The sequence below is a fragment of the Pundamilia nyererei genome, unplaced genomic scaffold (assembly GCF_000239375.1).
Source record: "Pundamilia nyererei isolate P.nyererei 1_Seehausen unplaced genomic scaffold, PunNye1.0 scaffold00006, whole genome shotgun sequence".
Lineage (NCBI taxonomy): Eukaryota > Metazoa > Chordata > Actinopteri > Cichliformes > Cichlidae > Pundamilia > Pundamilia nyererei.
In genome coordinates, this window is record NW_005187407.1 from 6372784 (window position 1) to 6391124 (window position 18341).

General features: G+C 38.3%; 1 protein-coding gene across 2 annotated transcripts in view; it reads right to left on the reverse strand.

Moving 5' to 3' along the window:
• Positions 1–18341, reverse strand: part of edil3a (EGF-like repeats and discoidin I-like domains 3a) — a 120519-nt gene that overhangs the window by 53200 nt on the left and 48978 nt on the right. For both annotated transcript variants that reach the window (XM_005722319.1, XM_005722318.1), the window contains exon 4: positions 2353–2466. In XM_005722319.1, the coding sequence (XP_005722376.1) occupies positions 2353–2466 (114 nt within the window). The remainder of the gene's footprint in view (positions 1–2352; positions 2467–18341) is intronic.

Here is an 18341-nt window from a genome sequence, read left to right on the forward strand (position 1 = left end):
ATATATTTATACATATATATATATACATATATACACACACAAGTGTGTGTGTTTGTGTGTGTGTGTGTGTGTGTGTGGTTATCAAAGACAGAGTTCACTCTCATGAAGGTAGGTGTACTACTGCCAGGGTCGACAATCAAGATGGTCAACGCCGTCATGAATAGAAATATAGACAGTTTATAACGAGGTGCAAACCGCTGTTCAACAAGAAGGTTAGATTAGACTTTGCCAGAAGACATCTGCACATTTGAGGGAAAAACAACAACAAAGATCCCAACACATTTGAAAAGATGAAACCCAGATTAACTTAGACCAGAATAATAGGAAGTGAAAAGTGTGAACAAGGAGAGAAACAGCTCGTGATTCGAAAACCATACCACATTACCTGTCAAAATAGTGGAGGCAATGTTATGACATGGGCATGTAGGCCTGCCAGTGGAACCAGTGACGTGACCGTTAGCTGATTTGAACTCAACAGACCAAACAGAGAGACATACAGTACAAGCAAGCAGCAGCTGAAGGTGGCTACAGTGAATACATGGCTTCTAGACTTCAGGCAGTTATTGATTATGAAGGATTTTCATCCGAGTATCAAAACAATCCTTAAATTCAGTTTGTTTGGGGCCTGTGAAAATGGGGAATATGTATAAAAACGGCTATATATATATATATTTTCCTAAACAAGCAATGCAATACTTGCTGAAAAAACTTTAAGTGGTCACTTCAGTCAAATCTTGGTTGTGTAATTAAAATGCACTGTGGTGATGTACACAGACAAAATAAAAAGAATGGTGCCATTATCCAAATGAGTCTAACTGTATGGTTCTTTACATTTAATGGTGCTCAGAAAGCACACTGTTCACAGGGTGGCTCCTACAGTTATTAATCCTCTTCACCTGAAATCTAACCCTCACACCCAACTGATTCCTTTCAATAAGAGCCCAGAAGCAATTTTCTGTTAGGCCTTTTGTAGAACATATGAAACATTTCCAAGACCCTTTATGTTCAGGTTTAGGTTTCTGTGTTTTTGTAACCAGCAACACAAAATGCATGTTTTTTCTGTGCAGCCAGCATCCCAAATGACTCTGCATAAGTCAGCATGAGCCAATTTGACCTTACATTAGGCAGCACCATATTCTCCCCAACACAAGACCAAAGGGCATCAAGTCTCAGGCACTTATATGGCATCAGTAAACATTTGATAGCTACGCACAAAATTTGCAGTCTTTCATCACTAAAGCCTTAAAATGCATTTTCTTTTCTTCTGGCGACGCTAATAATACTGATCATTTTCACTTTAGCTTTTATTTGCCCAATACAAGCTGGCTGAGCTCACATACTCACTCACAACATCAGCCTCACTTTCTGTTTCACATTCAAACTTGTCCTGGGAGAATACTCAATAATACCTCCCACTTGTACCACTGGCAGCTGTGTTTACTGTGACGGTGCCGTTTTCTGTGTTGGAACTGTGTGTTTTGGAAAATAAACACTTGATAAGGTTTTGGTAGTCATCTGATTCTTTGTGTCTAACACTAAGCAGCAAAGAATATAGCTGAGAATGTGTTATAGTGTCATAGCTTTGCTAATAATAACCTCCTCCAGTCACTTTGCATAAGAATCTCACTTTATATTAACACCAGAATTGGGTATTTATAAGAATGCTGGTTTGTAGGGATGGATCTCTTTGTGACTTTATAAACAGTTAAGTCATAGTAGTTATAATGTGTCATGTAGTTCAGTTATTTTAGTTTGAAGGCAAGCATTTGAATACTGGACTTGAAATACATTATTTTTAGTGCTTATAATAATTAATGGTTATGCATTACAATATCTTATAATGTCTTAATGATGTCTTATTCAGAGAAAGTGTTACATTTTTTAAAACGCACAACAACATCAATGTCACATTTGCATAAAGCTGCTATTTACATTTAGGTGAAAATTTTCAAATCTTACTCTGAACTGATGATAAGGATGATACTTCAAACTGTACTTCAAAACTCTCCCAAGTGTACTTATTCATAGAGCCCAAGGTCTTCCAGCTGTGACTCACTAAATCTGCTTTTTTCCATGTGGGGATTTTCCTAAAATGCTCTGGACTTAAGGGGTTGATAAACTTGCATATCATTGAAAATCTATCATCAAAGGGAGGTGCACCAAGCACTAAAGCAGAAGACAGACGCTCTTTATGAGAATTACCAGCCCCCCTTTTCTCTGATCGATCACTTTGTGTCGGTAATACTACCAGCAGTGCAATTACCTGCAGCATCAGGTGTGCTGTTCGAATCAATGGTATGTTGTAAGAGTTAGAAGGTAAACACTGCCAAAAAAAGAAACAGGAGTACTTACTGTATTGACAGTTCCTCCCCATGTATTCTCCTGGACATTCACAGGAATAGTTGGCAACCAGATCTGTGCAAATGCCCCCATTCTTACACGGGTCCCTTTCACATTCGTTAATATCTGGAAGAGGCAAGAAAAAAAGAGAGTGCATTCATTTATATGAAGCAGACGTGGGCAATTACAAAGACTTCATCTTCATTAAAATGGATTGGTAGGGAGCACATATTGAATTTTCTCTGCGTGTTTCTCAATTCTGTGTGCACATGGAAGCTCACACAAAGACACAGGTTTCTTGGAACTAATAACTCAAAAACTCAGAGGAAGATTATTTTTGCTAGAATATAATCCACTTCTTGACAGTTTACTTTCTTTGTAGTATTTTTTCAGAACATACCACATCATTTGGGTAGTTTGCAAAAAGCCTACTTAGGTTAGCAAAGTATGGGGTTTATTCATCAGAGCTATACCTACTGAGATAAACACTCTTTGAAATTTCTACATGCAGAATTCTCTATATACGCTTTACACACACACAGCAACACACCAGCAAATGTCTGTCAAGCAGAATTAGGCAGATATTCACTGACAATTAACATTCAAACGAGAGCACTCACATTTTTTAATCATCTTAAATCCAGGCCCCAAGACACCATCCAATGCAAAGCCCTCCAAACCCAAGAGATGATCCCAGAAAAGAGTCCCATGTGTCAGCTAGTGTTGATACTACGCTGCCTCCTCTCGAACACACGCTGATCAGTCTCACAACACTGCTTTCCAAACACCAATCAGAGTGAACCAAATCAAAACAACGCACAGAAAGCTATCTGAAACACTGGAAAGAAGAAACTAAAACCCAATGCAGACTCACATGTTTTATTTAGTGCTAAACAAAGACTATGAATTGGAAGAATATCTCCTTACCATCAGAGACAGAAAGCAGAGACAGATCCTAAGCCAGTATAAGCTCGGTGAAAACAAACTGGCAATCAAACGAGAAAGACACAACAAGGCATGGCAACATAAAGAAAGCCCGACATGTGATTACTGTTTGATAGGTAAGGTTGAAACAGAAACAGAGATGTATTTTCCTCCTGAAGTGTAAAAAATTTAGTGAGGTAAGGAACACTTCCTTTAACCAATTCCAAATTTAAATAGACATTTCAAAGGAGAAGGACAAGGCACATCTTCCACACATACACATACAGTATGCATAGAATTATATATTAATTATATGCGTTTATTTAAAAACTGCCATGCCAATAAAATAACTTTGAATTGCTGAATTTGAACTAAATATAAATGCTGAATGTACTAAAAAAATAATAAATTAATAGAAACTTGTTAACTTGGTTACATTATTTTCTTTATTCCAATGGTGGATTCAGACCATCCTTAATGCATTACTCAATAACTCGAGGAGTCGTCTGAATATAATTGAATAACTAATATTTCCATATATGCAAAAAAAAAACTTCTTTTAGGAAAAAAAATTGTTGTCGTTGTCTTACAATATCAAAAGTTCAACGAGAGGGGAGACTTGTGTGGGCCACTGCTTTACAGACAAACATCCACTTAGAAAGCATCAAATTTATCACATTTAACAATGTTATTTTTCTAAGTCAGAATAACTGCAGCTGAACTCCTGTATATCTATGGTGCTATAAAATACCTACACTAAAGTGGAAGACGGTGATGACACACAATTTTGCCCCACTGTCAGAAGCTTTTTCCAGCGTGCTTGTTATCCTCTGTCTCTTCATTCAAGTATCACAGATACAGGAGAGCAGAATGCGTTATCACCTTTGCTCTGTAATTGCGCTGCGAAACAGATTTTCTCTGACTGATTCATCAAACTGGTTATCGAAGGTGACACAACTCCAACCCCACCCATTACACCCCATTTGCACTCTGTTCTGTTACAGGTAGAGTTAACAGCAAGAAATTACAGGGATGATTTTGAAGCAGCGAGAGGAAAAGTGGTGAACTTTTGAACAATTTTTAACAAATTTCTAATGATTTGACTTCCAAACTTGCCTATGGCTGCTACAAGACTCCTCTAACACCTACCCTGGGCTGTCTGCGAGTTATAAGTACATTTTGGCTTCATGAATGTGTAACTAGGCTTGAGATTTGGGAAGCTTAAGAAAGTGAAACATGATTAAAGTAAGTCTGTTATGGTGCTTCATCGCTTTAAGATTTTATCTGTAGCGTACACAATAGCGCGAGTCACTTTTATTATCTCAAAATACATCTTTTTTTTTCAGGGGGAATGTTGGACGCTCAGGAGGAATATAGTCAGGTCTTCATGCATAATGGTCAATGTGGTGGTGTGACTAGAAGCAGGAACGTCTTTAATCTGCAGTCGAGCAGAACAAATAAATAAATGGAGTGAAATAACAGACGTACAGAGAGAAAGATGTGAGAAATGTTTTGTTATTGCTCAGTAATTTAAAGGCAAACTGCAAGACAACTGTATTTGGGTAAAATTATATTTTGATGAAACTGAGCGGTAAAGCATTTCCCAAAACATAATAAAGTTTTGCAGATTAAACTTGAAACACACCGTAACAAACACTGTTTTCCTTTATCTGGTATGCAGGACGTTTGCCTGTGTGTCGGTCTTCTATCGGACATTTAAAATTAGATATAATCTTCAGCACAATCTCACATTGTGTTCCTTTTTTTTATTTATTTTTAGACAGCTGTAATGTAACAGTTATCTCACTTCAGATAGAGATAATGTTACTGAAGCTCTGCTATTTGTCAATTGGCTGGGTGTACAGCCATTTCTGTGTAATGCAGTCGATGATAAATCAACTGTGCTGTGAACCAAAATACCGATATTTCAAATGCAATGTAACCTAACCTGTAGAGTTCAATGCATCAGTCTTATATAAATACTTAGCCAGCGTGTGCTTTACAGAGGACAACAATAAGTGCACATTTTCACAGTTGGAGCACAAATCCTCATCTTGAAGAACAGACTACAACAACACACAGAATTGCTGAACCATATGTAGTCAAATCTAAACAGCATGGCTTACTTATATTTGATTATATTGTAAAATACACTGAATATGTTTCAATGTGTTACAGTCCTAGCCTGTCAGCTCCATCTCTGGCAGCCACATGACAATTTTGTGGCAAGTATCCTTTTAGTTTTTAATCATTACACAGGCAGTTTGTGATCGTCTGTGCACGTCTATGCTTGGCTGTTTTTCGCTGCTTCACAAAAAAAAAAAGAGCCATTTTAATACAAAGCCATTAAAACTTCAGTTTTCAGTTGCTGCACGGTCCCATTCCTCCAAAATTACATCATGATTACATCTTTTTCATTGTCCACTAGGGTGAATGCACTAGAGTCTTCAACTGTGAGACGACTGAAGAGATGTACTGAATGCTAAGTCAGAGCCTGGGTTACAATCTGAACAGGAAAAAAGCAAAAACAACCAAAGAGACAATAACAACTTCATGACACTTTTGCAATCACAAAAAATACACTTAGTAAGAGAAGAAGGAGCAGAGTAATGAGGTCTGTTTTCTCAACAACTTAACCATCTTAGGGTTGTGGGGCGAGCTGGGAGCCTGTTCCAGCTGAAATATGTTCATAATTGGTCCACTTTAAATAAGAAATCACTTTGAACAACAAAAAATATCTGATTTATTTTGTAGTACTTGCATAAATGTTGTTCAAGGTTAGATAGCCTAAACCTTTGAATGTCTGTGTTTTAACCTCCAAATTGCTTGCTACAATCAGATACAAACAGTACAGTAATTAGGTGTTATTGTGCTTCACAGTAGCTGATTTGTGTTGGTTTTTTTTAACTGTGCTTTGATAAGCGTAGTATAGGACAGTCTGATTATGGCAGTAGGGGAGCAACACAAACAGGCCCTGCTACTTGCTTCTCTGCAATTTCTTCAACAGATCAGATCAGAAGAATGAGGTGTGCTTGTGGCAGAAGAGCAACACAGTGGTCTCCGAAAGCTGTAGTGGCGACTATTTTTTTGTGCGCATAAAACAAAACAACAAAAAAAAGTATGTAAAAGGGCATGAAAAGCTGATAAATTTAGCATCAAAGTCGCTAAGTTGGCAGCAATGAGGTGAACTGAAGTGTGAAGATCACTGCTGTGAGCGAGAGGGATGTCATTCGCCCAAGCTGAGATGGTAATTATTTCCACATTTTGGAAAAACGAATATCCACATCTCACGAGTGAAAAACACATGCCAAACCAACAAAGGAATATCTGGATAGTCAAAAACAGATTTGTCAAGCTTTACATGAAACTACTCTCACCCTGACAACACATTATTAGCAAAACATGAGCAAAAACATGCTTGTCAGAATGAAACATTGGTTAGAGAAGGTAAATGAAGTGAAAATGGAATATGTTTTATTTAAACTGTAGTAACTCGGGTTGTATAATCACATTACAATTATCAATCTTCAAAACCTCCAAAAGCAAGTCAGCTTTTATTTGTTTAAATGAAGATATTCAAAACAAAACAGCAATTTTAGGCAGTCTTGACAATTACAAAAACACAAAAACTTATGATTATCATGATTATGATTATTACCCACTGAGGAAACAGTTACCCCTTTCATATCACATTAAACTAAAGGTTTTTTTTGTTTTTTGTTTTGTTTTGTTTTTTGTTTTTTTTTGGGGGGGGGGGGGTGTTAATGGCGCTATAAGCTCTATTCGCTGCTCTGCTTTTTTGTCATTGGTTTTCACTTGCTGTCAAATCCATTCATTTTGAAAGTTTGACATTGGTAGTCTCATCCAGTGACCGATCTGTCTGTGTTCTGTGAGCCAATCAAGTCTCCAGCCTCTGTTCTTTAAATGAATTGTCTGTCACTGTCACTTTGTCTCTCATGCTGTCTGTCATGTATCCCTCCTCCTTCCCATCCCCGTTTCATCCAGGTTATTCAGCGGGCCTCTTCCCATGTCTCCATTCAGCCTTTCGCTCACTACATAAGGGATTCTGTTTGATGTCATTTCTTATCACACCATAACCACCAAAAATATCTAAATTTTGCACGTTCATCTGTTTTCATCTCTTTATCAGTTTTTTTTCTACCAAATGCTGTCTCCTTTTTAAAGTTCAGTCTCAATTACCAGTTACAGAAAAGCTACTTTACTGTATAATCACTGCATTAACTGAATGCTGAATTGACTGATTCTGGATCTAATAAAAAAATTAAAATTTTATGAAAAACTCAAAATATATAGCACAAATGTTGCTTCCTTGCAGCCCACAAGGTCTTGAACAGCATACTCTGCAAAGTTCAGTGTGCACACAGGCACAATCCACATCCACGGTTATTTCACAACTGCAATCACACCACTTAGAAATGTGATGCTGTTGCTACAAGTACATAGCTTGTTGCCACCAGTAGGTTCAATTATAGAGGTAAGCCAAATGGCTAGGCCACTCAAATAGCCTAGAGCACAACAATCCACAGAGAGAGGAAAACACAGCTAGTCCATCTTTGCGATTTGCTTTCCTTTTATGAAAGGCCATCAGCTCCTAGGAGATTAGCGTGGGGAAAGTGAGACTTGCCAGTAAATCAGTTGGGAGAAAGGGGATTACTTTGGGGGATGCAGTTAATCCAACTGGTAGAAACTGGAGAAGAGAGGAAAAGGTAGGGATCGAGATGGCAAGAAAAAAGATTAGTATGAAAGCAAAACAGGAAGCGATAAAATAAATAAATAAGGTGCCAATAAATAAACTTGATTTACATGAATTGAACAGAGTCACGTGGTGGTTTGTCACTCACAGTTAGCCAAAATCCACCATTCTACATGTTTCATTAAGGCCTGAATTTTGTAATCAGAACAATTTAGCAAACTAGCATGAGTAGAATTAACTTAAATTTCAATTGGATTGAAAAAAATAAAAGAATCCATCCATCCCATTTTCTCATTGAGATCTGTATTGTAGGGGCCTGGAACCAATCCCAGCTGACATTTAACGATGTCATTAATTGTTTTCTATTTTTAGGCAATTAAATGTGAACCTGTATACCGACTGTCCAGCCAGACCAATGAAGCGTGTAATGTTTCTATAGAGCCTGCACAAGACTGATTCAGCTAAGACTCTATTGAATGGTACTCCCTGGTAATTTATCATAATTTATTCATTTGTGTCTCTTTAAATTTGATATTTCTGATTTGTCAAAATTTCATCATTATCACATCTCCAAAAGATAAAATAAAACAATTTAATAAAATTCCTTAGCCTTTGGTCATACCATCATCATGCTCTTGTCAATTCACTGGAACATCTTGCTCCCTGAAAAAAAAAAAGCCAGACAATATGGAGAGCAATGAGTAGTCCTGTGTGTCAGGAAATAAGACTGGCTCCAAGTATTAAACTGACTATGATGTGTCCAGGGAGCAGGATCAGGCCTGTATAAAGACGGTTCACCCAAACTCTGGGCTCCACTGGACTCTTCATCTACCCCTAGTACAGCCATTCACCATAACTAAACAGACCAACAACTCTGCTTTCAAGTGTATTTAATGGGTCACATCTTGAAAATTAGGATTTCTAAAGCACTATTCACCACCCATGGTCTGGTGTTTTCTTTAATACGGTCTATGGAAGCTTAATTTGCACAGCAGAATTATATTTAAATATGCTTCTAGTTTCCATTGGACTGTATCTAGAGGCTATGGCATCAGTATGTCCAAACAGCCCAAACAACAACTTAAATCACATAAATGATTGAAATAAACGGCTGCTAAAAGCCTTTAATCCTCTCTAACTTGTTAAGCCCCCTAACTTAATTAGCTGAATGAAAGGTAATGTCCCAGTAGTATTGCCCCTACATCACACCCACGTCCTTCATTAAATTACAGACAGATGTTGGGCAAGACTGGGTAAAGCCTTCTTTTATGCCCCTGCCAAGGCGCTGTAAGCCACAGAACTGGAGGTTAGTCAAGACTTTGTTTTCATAAGGAGTTGTTTCACAGTGTTACGTCTTTGCATCTGGACATACAGTAATTTAGCTTACATGAAAAATTTCCCCTGGGGAAGATTCATCTCATCTTATCTGTTTTGTGTTACTTAGCCAGCAAATGCAAAAGTATTTGGTAAGCAAGCTGATCCTCTAGGCAAGAATGGAGCAGTGGTCTGACCTCTATGGTCCGTGATCGACAGCAATTAAGTGGATCACCGGTTGTTTATGCCTGCCACATAATTAACCCCTGACCTTGGACACCCATACTTTCTTGGAAGTAATCATGCTATTCGCAATAGTGGTTAGAGTTCCTCTGGGACAGGCTGCTACTGATATCTTGTGATTCATAGCCGCGCTGTAAATGTTTGATCTGATACTGAAAATAGATTGCAATCGATGGGTGAAAAAAACGTAGAAACCCCCCAAAAGACAAGCATATAACCAGTGTAGTAAAATACTAATGTCTTTAGTTAATGGGCTATGTACCAGTGAGGAAGTTACAAGAACAAGAATTTCATGTCTGATGATGATTATTTATAGTTTTCAGTTCTTTCAACTAAAGAACATACAGCAGCAACAGTAGATTATGTTATCATTCAGTGGCAAAGGTAGTTTATGTGATATTATATACGGCGCAGGTCAAGCTAGAGGCACGGCACTACTTCAGTTTTGATAAGAACAACATATCTCATGCTGCTCTTGCAATCATGCAATGGTCTTGCTTACTTCTTTTGTGAAAATACATGTATCCCATCTCCCACACGGTTGTTTTAATGTTATGCATCTGCTCATATCTCAGTGGAAAAAATACACCACCCATTGAGCTTTAAGTGCAGATTTAAGGCTTAGTTGTTATGCCAATTATAAAATCTAAATGCATGATATTATTTTTCTGCCTGCATTTCAACCTAGAGGTCTTGATTAAATAAGCTTTAGCATATACTCAGAAACATTATACATTTATGCACATATTGTAAATACAGTAGTAATGTAGAACTTTTTCTTTTTGTGGATTTTTTGGTGGAAACTTCTATAATCCTTTTGTGCCAACAGGTCTCCAGAAATGCATCTTTGTATATGGACCGTCATCTTTGGATGTTGGGTTTGCAAAGTCCCAGTCCGGTGAAATGTGTCTAGTCTATGCTACATGAAGCAAAGACAAGCCCTGTCTCTCCAAGTTGAGTCAGCGATAGAAGACAGAACAAGGAAGTGCCTGTCTCCACTGTCAGTCTGTGCTGTCAGTCTATCCTTTCCTTAGTCATGTGAAGTGACTATCACCACAAAAGGCAGAATTTCTATTAAGGGTCTGATGAAGTCAGTCAACCAGTTAAAAGAGAAACTTCATCCAATGCGTCTGTGAAACGTGTAGTCGCAGTAATATAGTTGAGATTCTGTTATTCGATTCTCAGCAGCATACCGGTTTTATTGATGACTAAAAAACTTCTCATCTCATCCCAGCTTGTTTTCACAGTGGTGCACATGTGGTGTATGTGTCAGGGGAGATGATGATGCATGAAGCTGTGAATGCAGGATTAAGAATAGTGTATTCCAAGGACATGCTTTTTGAAGTGGGATTAGCCTACTGAGAAGTTATTCACAGCAGCACTCCAGAAGCCCTGGAAAAGGTGTCTTAGGATGCACTGCAGAGGTTTAAGTATCTGAGAAACAAAACACTCATCATTTTGAAGATATGCAGACTGGGGGGCTCTGCCGAAACTGGGATGTGCAGAATGTGAAGAGCCCTCAGCCTGGAGGAAGAATGACACTCAGAGTAAGGCCTTAAGTGTCATTTTAAGCTTACAGATGGAGCCTCCACAGCAGATGTGTGAAGGGAATACTGATGAAATTTGGAACAAAAGAGTCTGATCCACAAGCTCCTTAATGTTACTCAGGTACACTTGCTAGAATGCTTAAATGACGTGAACGGAAAAGGTAAAAGGAGATGATGGGCAAAGAGGGAAAATCAGAAGAGACATGTACTCTTACAAGGCTACTTTCTGCTCTTATATCTACTTACAAGGTCACAAAAATACTACAAAAGCTCTTAATACAGAACAAATAAAAATGAAGTGGGAACTGGTGATATCTACCTAACTGGACTACTCATACTCAGTTTCATGTATTATTGATTTCTTCAAAATCAATAAAACAACAGCCAATTTCTCTCCATGAAAAATATAAATTAATACATAAATAAAGGCAGCGTGTGGCATTATTGCAAAGTGGAAACATTTAAGAACGACTGTAACTCAACCACGCAGTGTCAGACCACATAAAGTTACAGATGACGTTCACCAAATGGTGAGAGGAAATGTTGATGAAAGTGGTTAATGCTCTGCTGACTCAATAAGTGCAGAGTTCCAAACCTCCTTTGGGATTAACATCAGCTGGGAGCTTTGTTGTGTAGTTTTCCATGGCTGTTTGTGAGCCGTACATCACCTTATCTCAGATGGTCTGGTGTAAAGCCACTGGTGAACTCTGGACCAGTGGAGTGACAATTCATGTTTCTCTATCCATCAGTCTAAAAGACAAGTCTGGGTTTGGTGAATGCCAGGGAAACATTATTTGCCTGACTGCATTGTGCAGATTGTAACATTTGGTGTATTAGAGATAATCCTATTGGGATGTTTTTCTAAGATTGGCCTGGAGCCCCTTAGTTCCAGTGAAAGGAAATCTTAATTCTTCAGCTTACCACAGCATTTTGGACAATCTCATGCTTGCAACTTTGTGGGAACAGTTTGGGGAAAGCCCTTTTCTGTTTGAGCATGACTGTGCCCCAGTGCGCAAAGCAAAGTACATAAAAGTGTGGTTGGATGAGTTTGGTGTAGAACCTGGCTGCCCAATACGGAGCCCTAACCATAACCCCATAAGAAAAATGTGATAAACTAGTAATGAGACTGTGAGCTAGGCTCTCTTGTCCAACATCAACTCTATATTATTGGCTATGAGTTTAGAATCATGGGTTATCCAAGCTCCGGTGGGTGCCCAGTCCTTTTGTCCACAGTGTATTTCTAAACCTAAAGTGATACGTAAGCTAGTACAACAACACAGAATGTGCTTAAAAAAATCAAAAATCATAACCAGCGATAACAATTCACAGGAGCACAGGCAGCAAGACAAACAATCCAGATGGGGAGCAGGCAGAAGGGGAAGTCTACAAACTGACCGAATGTCACAGACAAAAAAATCACACTAGGGGAAAAAAGACAGAACAATATTGAAAAGCTTGTCAAACAGGACAACCTCACAGTAATGTTGAAGTTGGGGCCCTGGGGTGAATGAGTGACTGACTGGACACAAGGATGTAATAACCAGATAGACAAAAGGTGCAGAAGAAAACAGAGGTAAGACTAACCAAGGTGAGGGCGAACAACTTATACTGAATGAAAACAACAATTCACATCCTGACACAGGCTTGCTGACTGTGGTGAAGCAATTTTTCAGTTTCTTTAGTAATGGCTGTCACATCTGACAGTCAGTGAACAACGATGGTCAATGACAATGTCCGTTAGCCAAACCCTCTTTTTAACATCACTGACAACCTCAATTCTTTAAGATATAAAGACAAATTACTGTGCTGATTTCCAGCTCCACTGGAGTAGCTTTGAGTGATTACCAACTGCCACTCAGTTCATCCTGCCTAAAACAACTCCTCTCCCTTTGAGCTCCCTATCTGTATTTTTAATTGGCTGCCCCTCTCCTGACAGTGCTTGTGAGCACTGTTGCTATGAAGGTGAAGAAAACAAAGTGTTAAGCCACTAAAACAGGATTTCTCTTTTTGTAATAGAAAATTGCAAATTTTCATATTCCTACAGTGCACACATGTATAAGCCATCTCACCCAGAATATAAGAATTGACAGCACAAACCGAGTAAGGCCATGGCCATAAAATTATTAGTGCATTGAGGCTCTTTGGCTCATTGAGATACTAGACATCCCGAGGCTTTGAGCATATATATTCCCCATTAACTGACAAATTTAGCTTTGCATAGTCGCATTTAGCACATCTCGGATTTTTTAAATATATCTAACTAAAAAGTGTTCAGAAATGAAAAAGTAATTTCTTCCTCTTTGCTGAATAAGCTGATTCAAGGTCAAAATGTATCTCTTATTTGCTGCTTTCAAAGAATTCAGCAGCATTGTATTACCCAACTTTTTATCTCACTGCAGATATTAAAACTATATTTGAACCATTTCTGTCGCTATCTAAAATTTGGTCGGCCTTCTTTTTCAAATGTCAGGTCCATTCTGCTGTCCTACACGACAACAATTTCTTGGTGCAAGTCCAATTTTCCTTGTGGTAGTGGCACAGCATCCTATATCCCATGTACCCTCCCTGTACGCTGGTGGTGTTATTACTATTGTCATTACCCCACTTGGCTCCTTTAATGCAAATACACATTTCTTATTTTCTTTGCTTTTTGTTTTAAGATTAATCATGGATTATTATCATCATCATCATCATCATATGCCAAACTATTATTTTAATGGAAACATGACTGTTTCTGGCAAATTTCTCAGTTATTAGTTATTGTGATATTTGAAAAATAAAACATGCCAAGAAAAATTTTAGATGATTACCAAACTCATCTGGGAATCATGCCTGTTCTAAATGTTGCGCCACTCTCTAAGGAAAACAATTGGTAGAAGAAGCAGAATTAATGAACTGAGGACCTTGGATATAATACTGTTATAACAGTGATTTTTTAACTTACTGATTTTCTTACTTAATTATTCTTTGTTTGTTTTTTACATTGTCAAATAGAAAAAAGTCCAGTGAATGACCAACATCTACCTGGGTGAAATGAAAGCATTTATAAAACAGTGAAAGGCACTTCCAGCTTTGTGAATAAGTGCTTTCAGCAGATAGAAATTTGACACTAATATTTTTGACTTATTTGAATTTTGACCCTTTTCTGACATAATTATGTCTCTAACACAACCATGATTGCTTTACTAAAAAAACATTACCACTGTCATTTATTCATTTAACATCATCAAAAAGAAATACATCACGATATCACCATGTTATGGTTTAAATGCTCCACATTCTCATGACCATGAATGTAATATCTTTTATGTGTCACACTGAATGAACTCCACCTGCAGGAAAATAACACTGACACTGATTTGGCCCACACTGACCATCCTGAAATAATGCAGCTCTAGTCAAGCACAACATTTATCAGTGTTTTGTTTGGGCTGGCACTGGCAGCCAAAAGCCCTGGGTAGAATGGAGTCTGACTATTTTCGCCATCTGGGATTTGGAATTGCATCTCTATTTATGCTTTGGCCAACTGCCAACATGGCCCATCTTTACTGCAGAGGCCAGGAGGCGCCAATGCAGCTCAACTGACTGAGGGGGCCTCACACAATTAGGCCCTGGTAACAGCTCGTTCACTAACAACTCCTCTGCAGAAACGATAAACCAGGTGAATGCGTGCACAGCGCTGCAAACAAAGAAAATAGAAATGCCCAAACACCTTTGCAGCTTTACTCATCTCATTATTTTTCACCTGTTTCTTTTCATAACATCCACAGATCACATTTCCAAGGCTGTTTTTTTCGTAGTTTTGTTTCCTTCTTCACATTTTCTCATTTAATCTCAATGCACTAAGTTAAGAAAATACAGGCCCTGACAAACCCATCCTGAGCTTTCAAAGCAGTGAAATGCTCTATCAGTACTGTTAAAGGAGATGTAACCAACTGTAGGTCACCAGCAGATCTTCCGGGCTTCAGTTACCCTGGTAACCCTCTGATGTATTTACCACCTTGTCTTATATCAATCAGCAGCATCCTTTCCACTCATTGGTAGTCGCTTCAGTTATTCATCTCCACGTTGAGAAAAGTTTAACTCGGGACCTGCCAGCTTCACATCGCCAGCAGGTATTTCCCCTGTTGTCACATGAAGTTGAAGAACGTCACTGTGCATCGCGTCTTGTGTGGATGCCCCTGATGGTCGGCAGATTTTGTAGATTCTTCAGCTTTTTATGTATTTACTATGTTTTGTTAAGTTGTAACTTCAGTTTTATTTAATGCACAGTTTGTTTTTGTACTGTCTGTACTGATTCAAATACCAATTTTTTATTTTTTTTTTTACTTTGTGAGTAATGCTTGTAAAAAGTGACATAAAGAACTGCCAAAGTGACAGGAAACACTAGAAGGTTATGTTTCTCTTACAGCACTGCACTTCAGGCCACTAGTCTGACCATTTTACAAAGCTTCACCTTCCTCAAGGCATTCTGTGCAGTTATATTTTGTTTTAACAGCAATGTTATGCTGTGCTGTAATTTTGCTGGCAAAGCACCAGCTTGCTAACAAGGACAGGTCATTTTACTCAAAATATATTTCTACAGGCATTTTAATTTCAGAATCAGAATCAGAATCAGAATGGGGTTTATTGCCAGATGTTGAGGTTTACAACATTAGGAAATTGCTGCGGTGCTTCAGTGCAAACAATAAGAATTAAAGTGCTATGTAGAAAGAAAGAAAGATCTGCAGAAGTGATTGCTCACTGAAGACATGTGGGCGAGGTGAGGTATCACAATTATATGATTTCAGGCCATGGTGCTAAATATGTATAGTATAAAATGTCCATAAAACATAACAAGGATCAGGGGCCAAAAATATCTAGCGTCTAGCGCTATTCTATGTATTCAATAAACCTGAGGAAAAACATCTGTCAGTTTGATCTACCACGCAGGCAACTCCACCTTAAAGGCTAAGTAAAATACTGGTGTCAGAGGCACAGAAAAAGCGCTCCTAAACACCTTGATTCTAGCTTGTTTCCCCAGCTTGTTATCCAAACTGCCCTCTGACAGAGGCGAGATAGGGTCAGCTCCTCCAGGAATGAAGAGACAGAGACAGCAGGATACCCAAGGAAATAGACATTTGAAGTACAAGGCTCATCTTTGGCCGGGTTTCCCTCTTTGTGAAATCATGCCGACACACACCCACAACACACACACACAAAGTATAGACTCAATAAAAGCCAACCAGAAAAGTATATACATTTTTTGTGCTTTTTTTTTGTTGGCTCTTATTAGAGTATAGTTTACAAAACTGCAAAGTGTGTTATGTGTTCCACTTTATGACTTGACCTGTCTACTATCTGCCTGTCTGTCTAATACTTATTGAGGATTCAGTCCACTAACAATGAAAAGTCCCCAAAGAATCACTCACTTATACTATAAGGAGAAAAAGACAATAAAATAAAATCAAGTCATACAAACAAAAGGCTTTGGCAGTCAAAACATAGTCAATACATATTGATTTCTGGGCGCAGGTATACAAGAAATTCATTCACCCAGTTTCTGAGAATCACTGCTCTTGTGTAGCAAAACTATCTTCCCACTCACCTACATGTTCTTTACAAACAGAGGACCCTTGAGGGAAACCAAAGGGAGACACAAATGGTATTAACCTTCAACAAAGTAACGTTATAAAACTGAGACTTAAATTAGATGCAACGTCAGGAGTTACCCAAAGAATGGTGAAAATAGCTTCTACTACAAAAGCATTAATGTGTATGTAAAGATGGTTGCATCACATAAAACGATGCCTACTCATGTTCAATGTCCTGCAAAATACAAATGAAGGGGAGTAGTTTTGTCACTATCACTGGTGTTACTGTTATTACGGCGATGAAGACACAGATGGGTTTTGGTTTTACACACATGTAATGAACTGTGCAGCTCCCACAGACTATCTATAGACTAGATTAACTGGAAAAACCCATACAGGGAGTGATTCCTTTAGAAAGCCCACGGTTAGCTCAGACATCTACTCATTTCATTTTCATTTCACAGAGTAAAGACCTTTTTCTTTTCTAAATGTCTCAATCCTTTCAACCAAACCCTGTGCGTAGGGCTTGGAAGCAAATCTGCCGTACGTAACAACCACCAATTGCTCAATCATGGTGCACCATTGTGGAATATTACTGTTGAGTTACAATACTCACACTGTAGCCCAAAAACAGTAATGGGAGAGAATGTGTGTATTTATTTATTGTAAAAGCTGGAATAGCACCAATGCAAAATGACAGAAAAATGTAAACTCACAAATGCTGTTGTAAAGGTAGAGGTTGAAAAACTGAAACATTGAAACAAATGTACACATGTAAATTCTTATTAACCTATGAATCCTCTCAGTTATTATTCCTACAGCTTTTTTCCAAATTGTTATTTGGAACCAGAAAGCAAATAAAAACTGTCAGCAACACACACACTACTCAAACTGGGTGAGAGTTTCCACCAACTCTGGATTTGACTGAAGCCTCCTCACATGCCAAGTGTAACTTCATAAAGCAGGAGACGAATGCCTTATCTGAACAGTGGAAATAATCACACATCTGTCAAGTAAGCTAGTGTTGGTTATATTACAAAAATGACACACATCTGCTTCTAGTACGCCATTTACACAGAAACCCCATGAGTGGCTTATTCACCAGGAGCCCATCAGCCACTCTGAAGAAGCCACTGTCACACTCAGCAAGTCCAAGACAGCTAGTCTGCTACAGGCAACACACACACACACAAACACACACACTCTCATGGTTCCATCATTTCAGGACATTACACTAACTTACAGTCATATTCTGGAGACTTAGCCTATCCATAAGCAGTTCCCTGATGCTAACAATAACCTAAAAATAAAACTACCCAAGCCTTAAACCAAGTCCTTATAACCCCATGCAATGAATTTGATTCTAGGTATTTGCCTTTTAAACTCTAAAAGTAAAGCTGATGCCACAATGGGATTATGTAAAACACATTTATGCCGCTAAACACACGCACTACTTGTGTATGGCATGCTAACATAAAAACTGTATTTTATTCTTTGGTTTATTTTTCCTTTACTGATTGCTTCCCTCCCTCAAGAACAATATAGTGGACACAGGTAGGACGATACAGACATTCTCTTTTGCTTTCAAATTTCATACAATCTACCATTTTAGATGTTCATCTGTATTTATTCACACAGAAGAAAAAGAACATAGAAGACATCACAATGTTGGGTTTACTGACACCA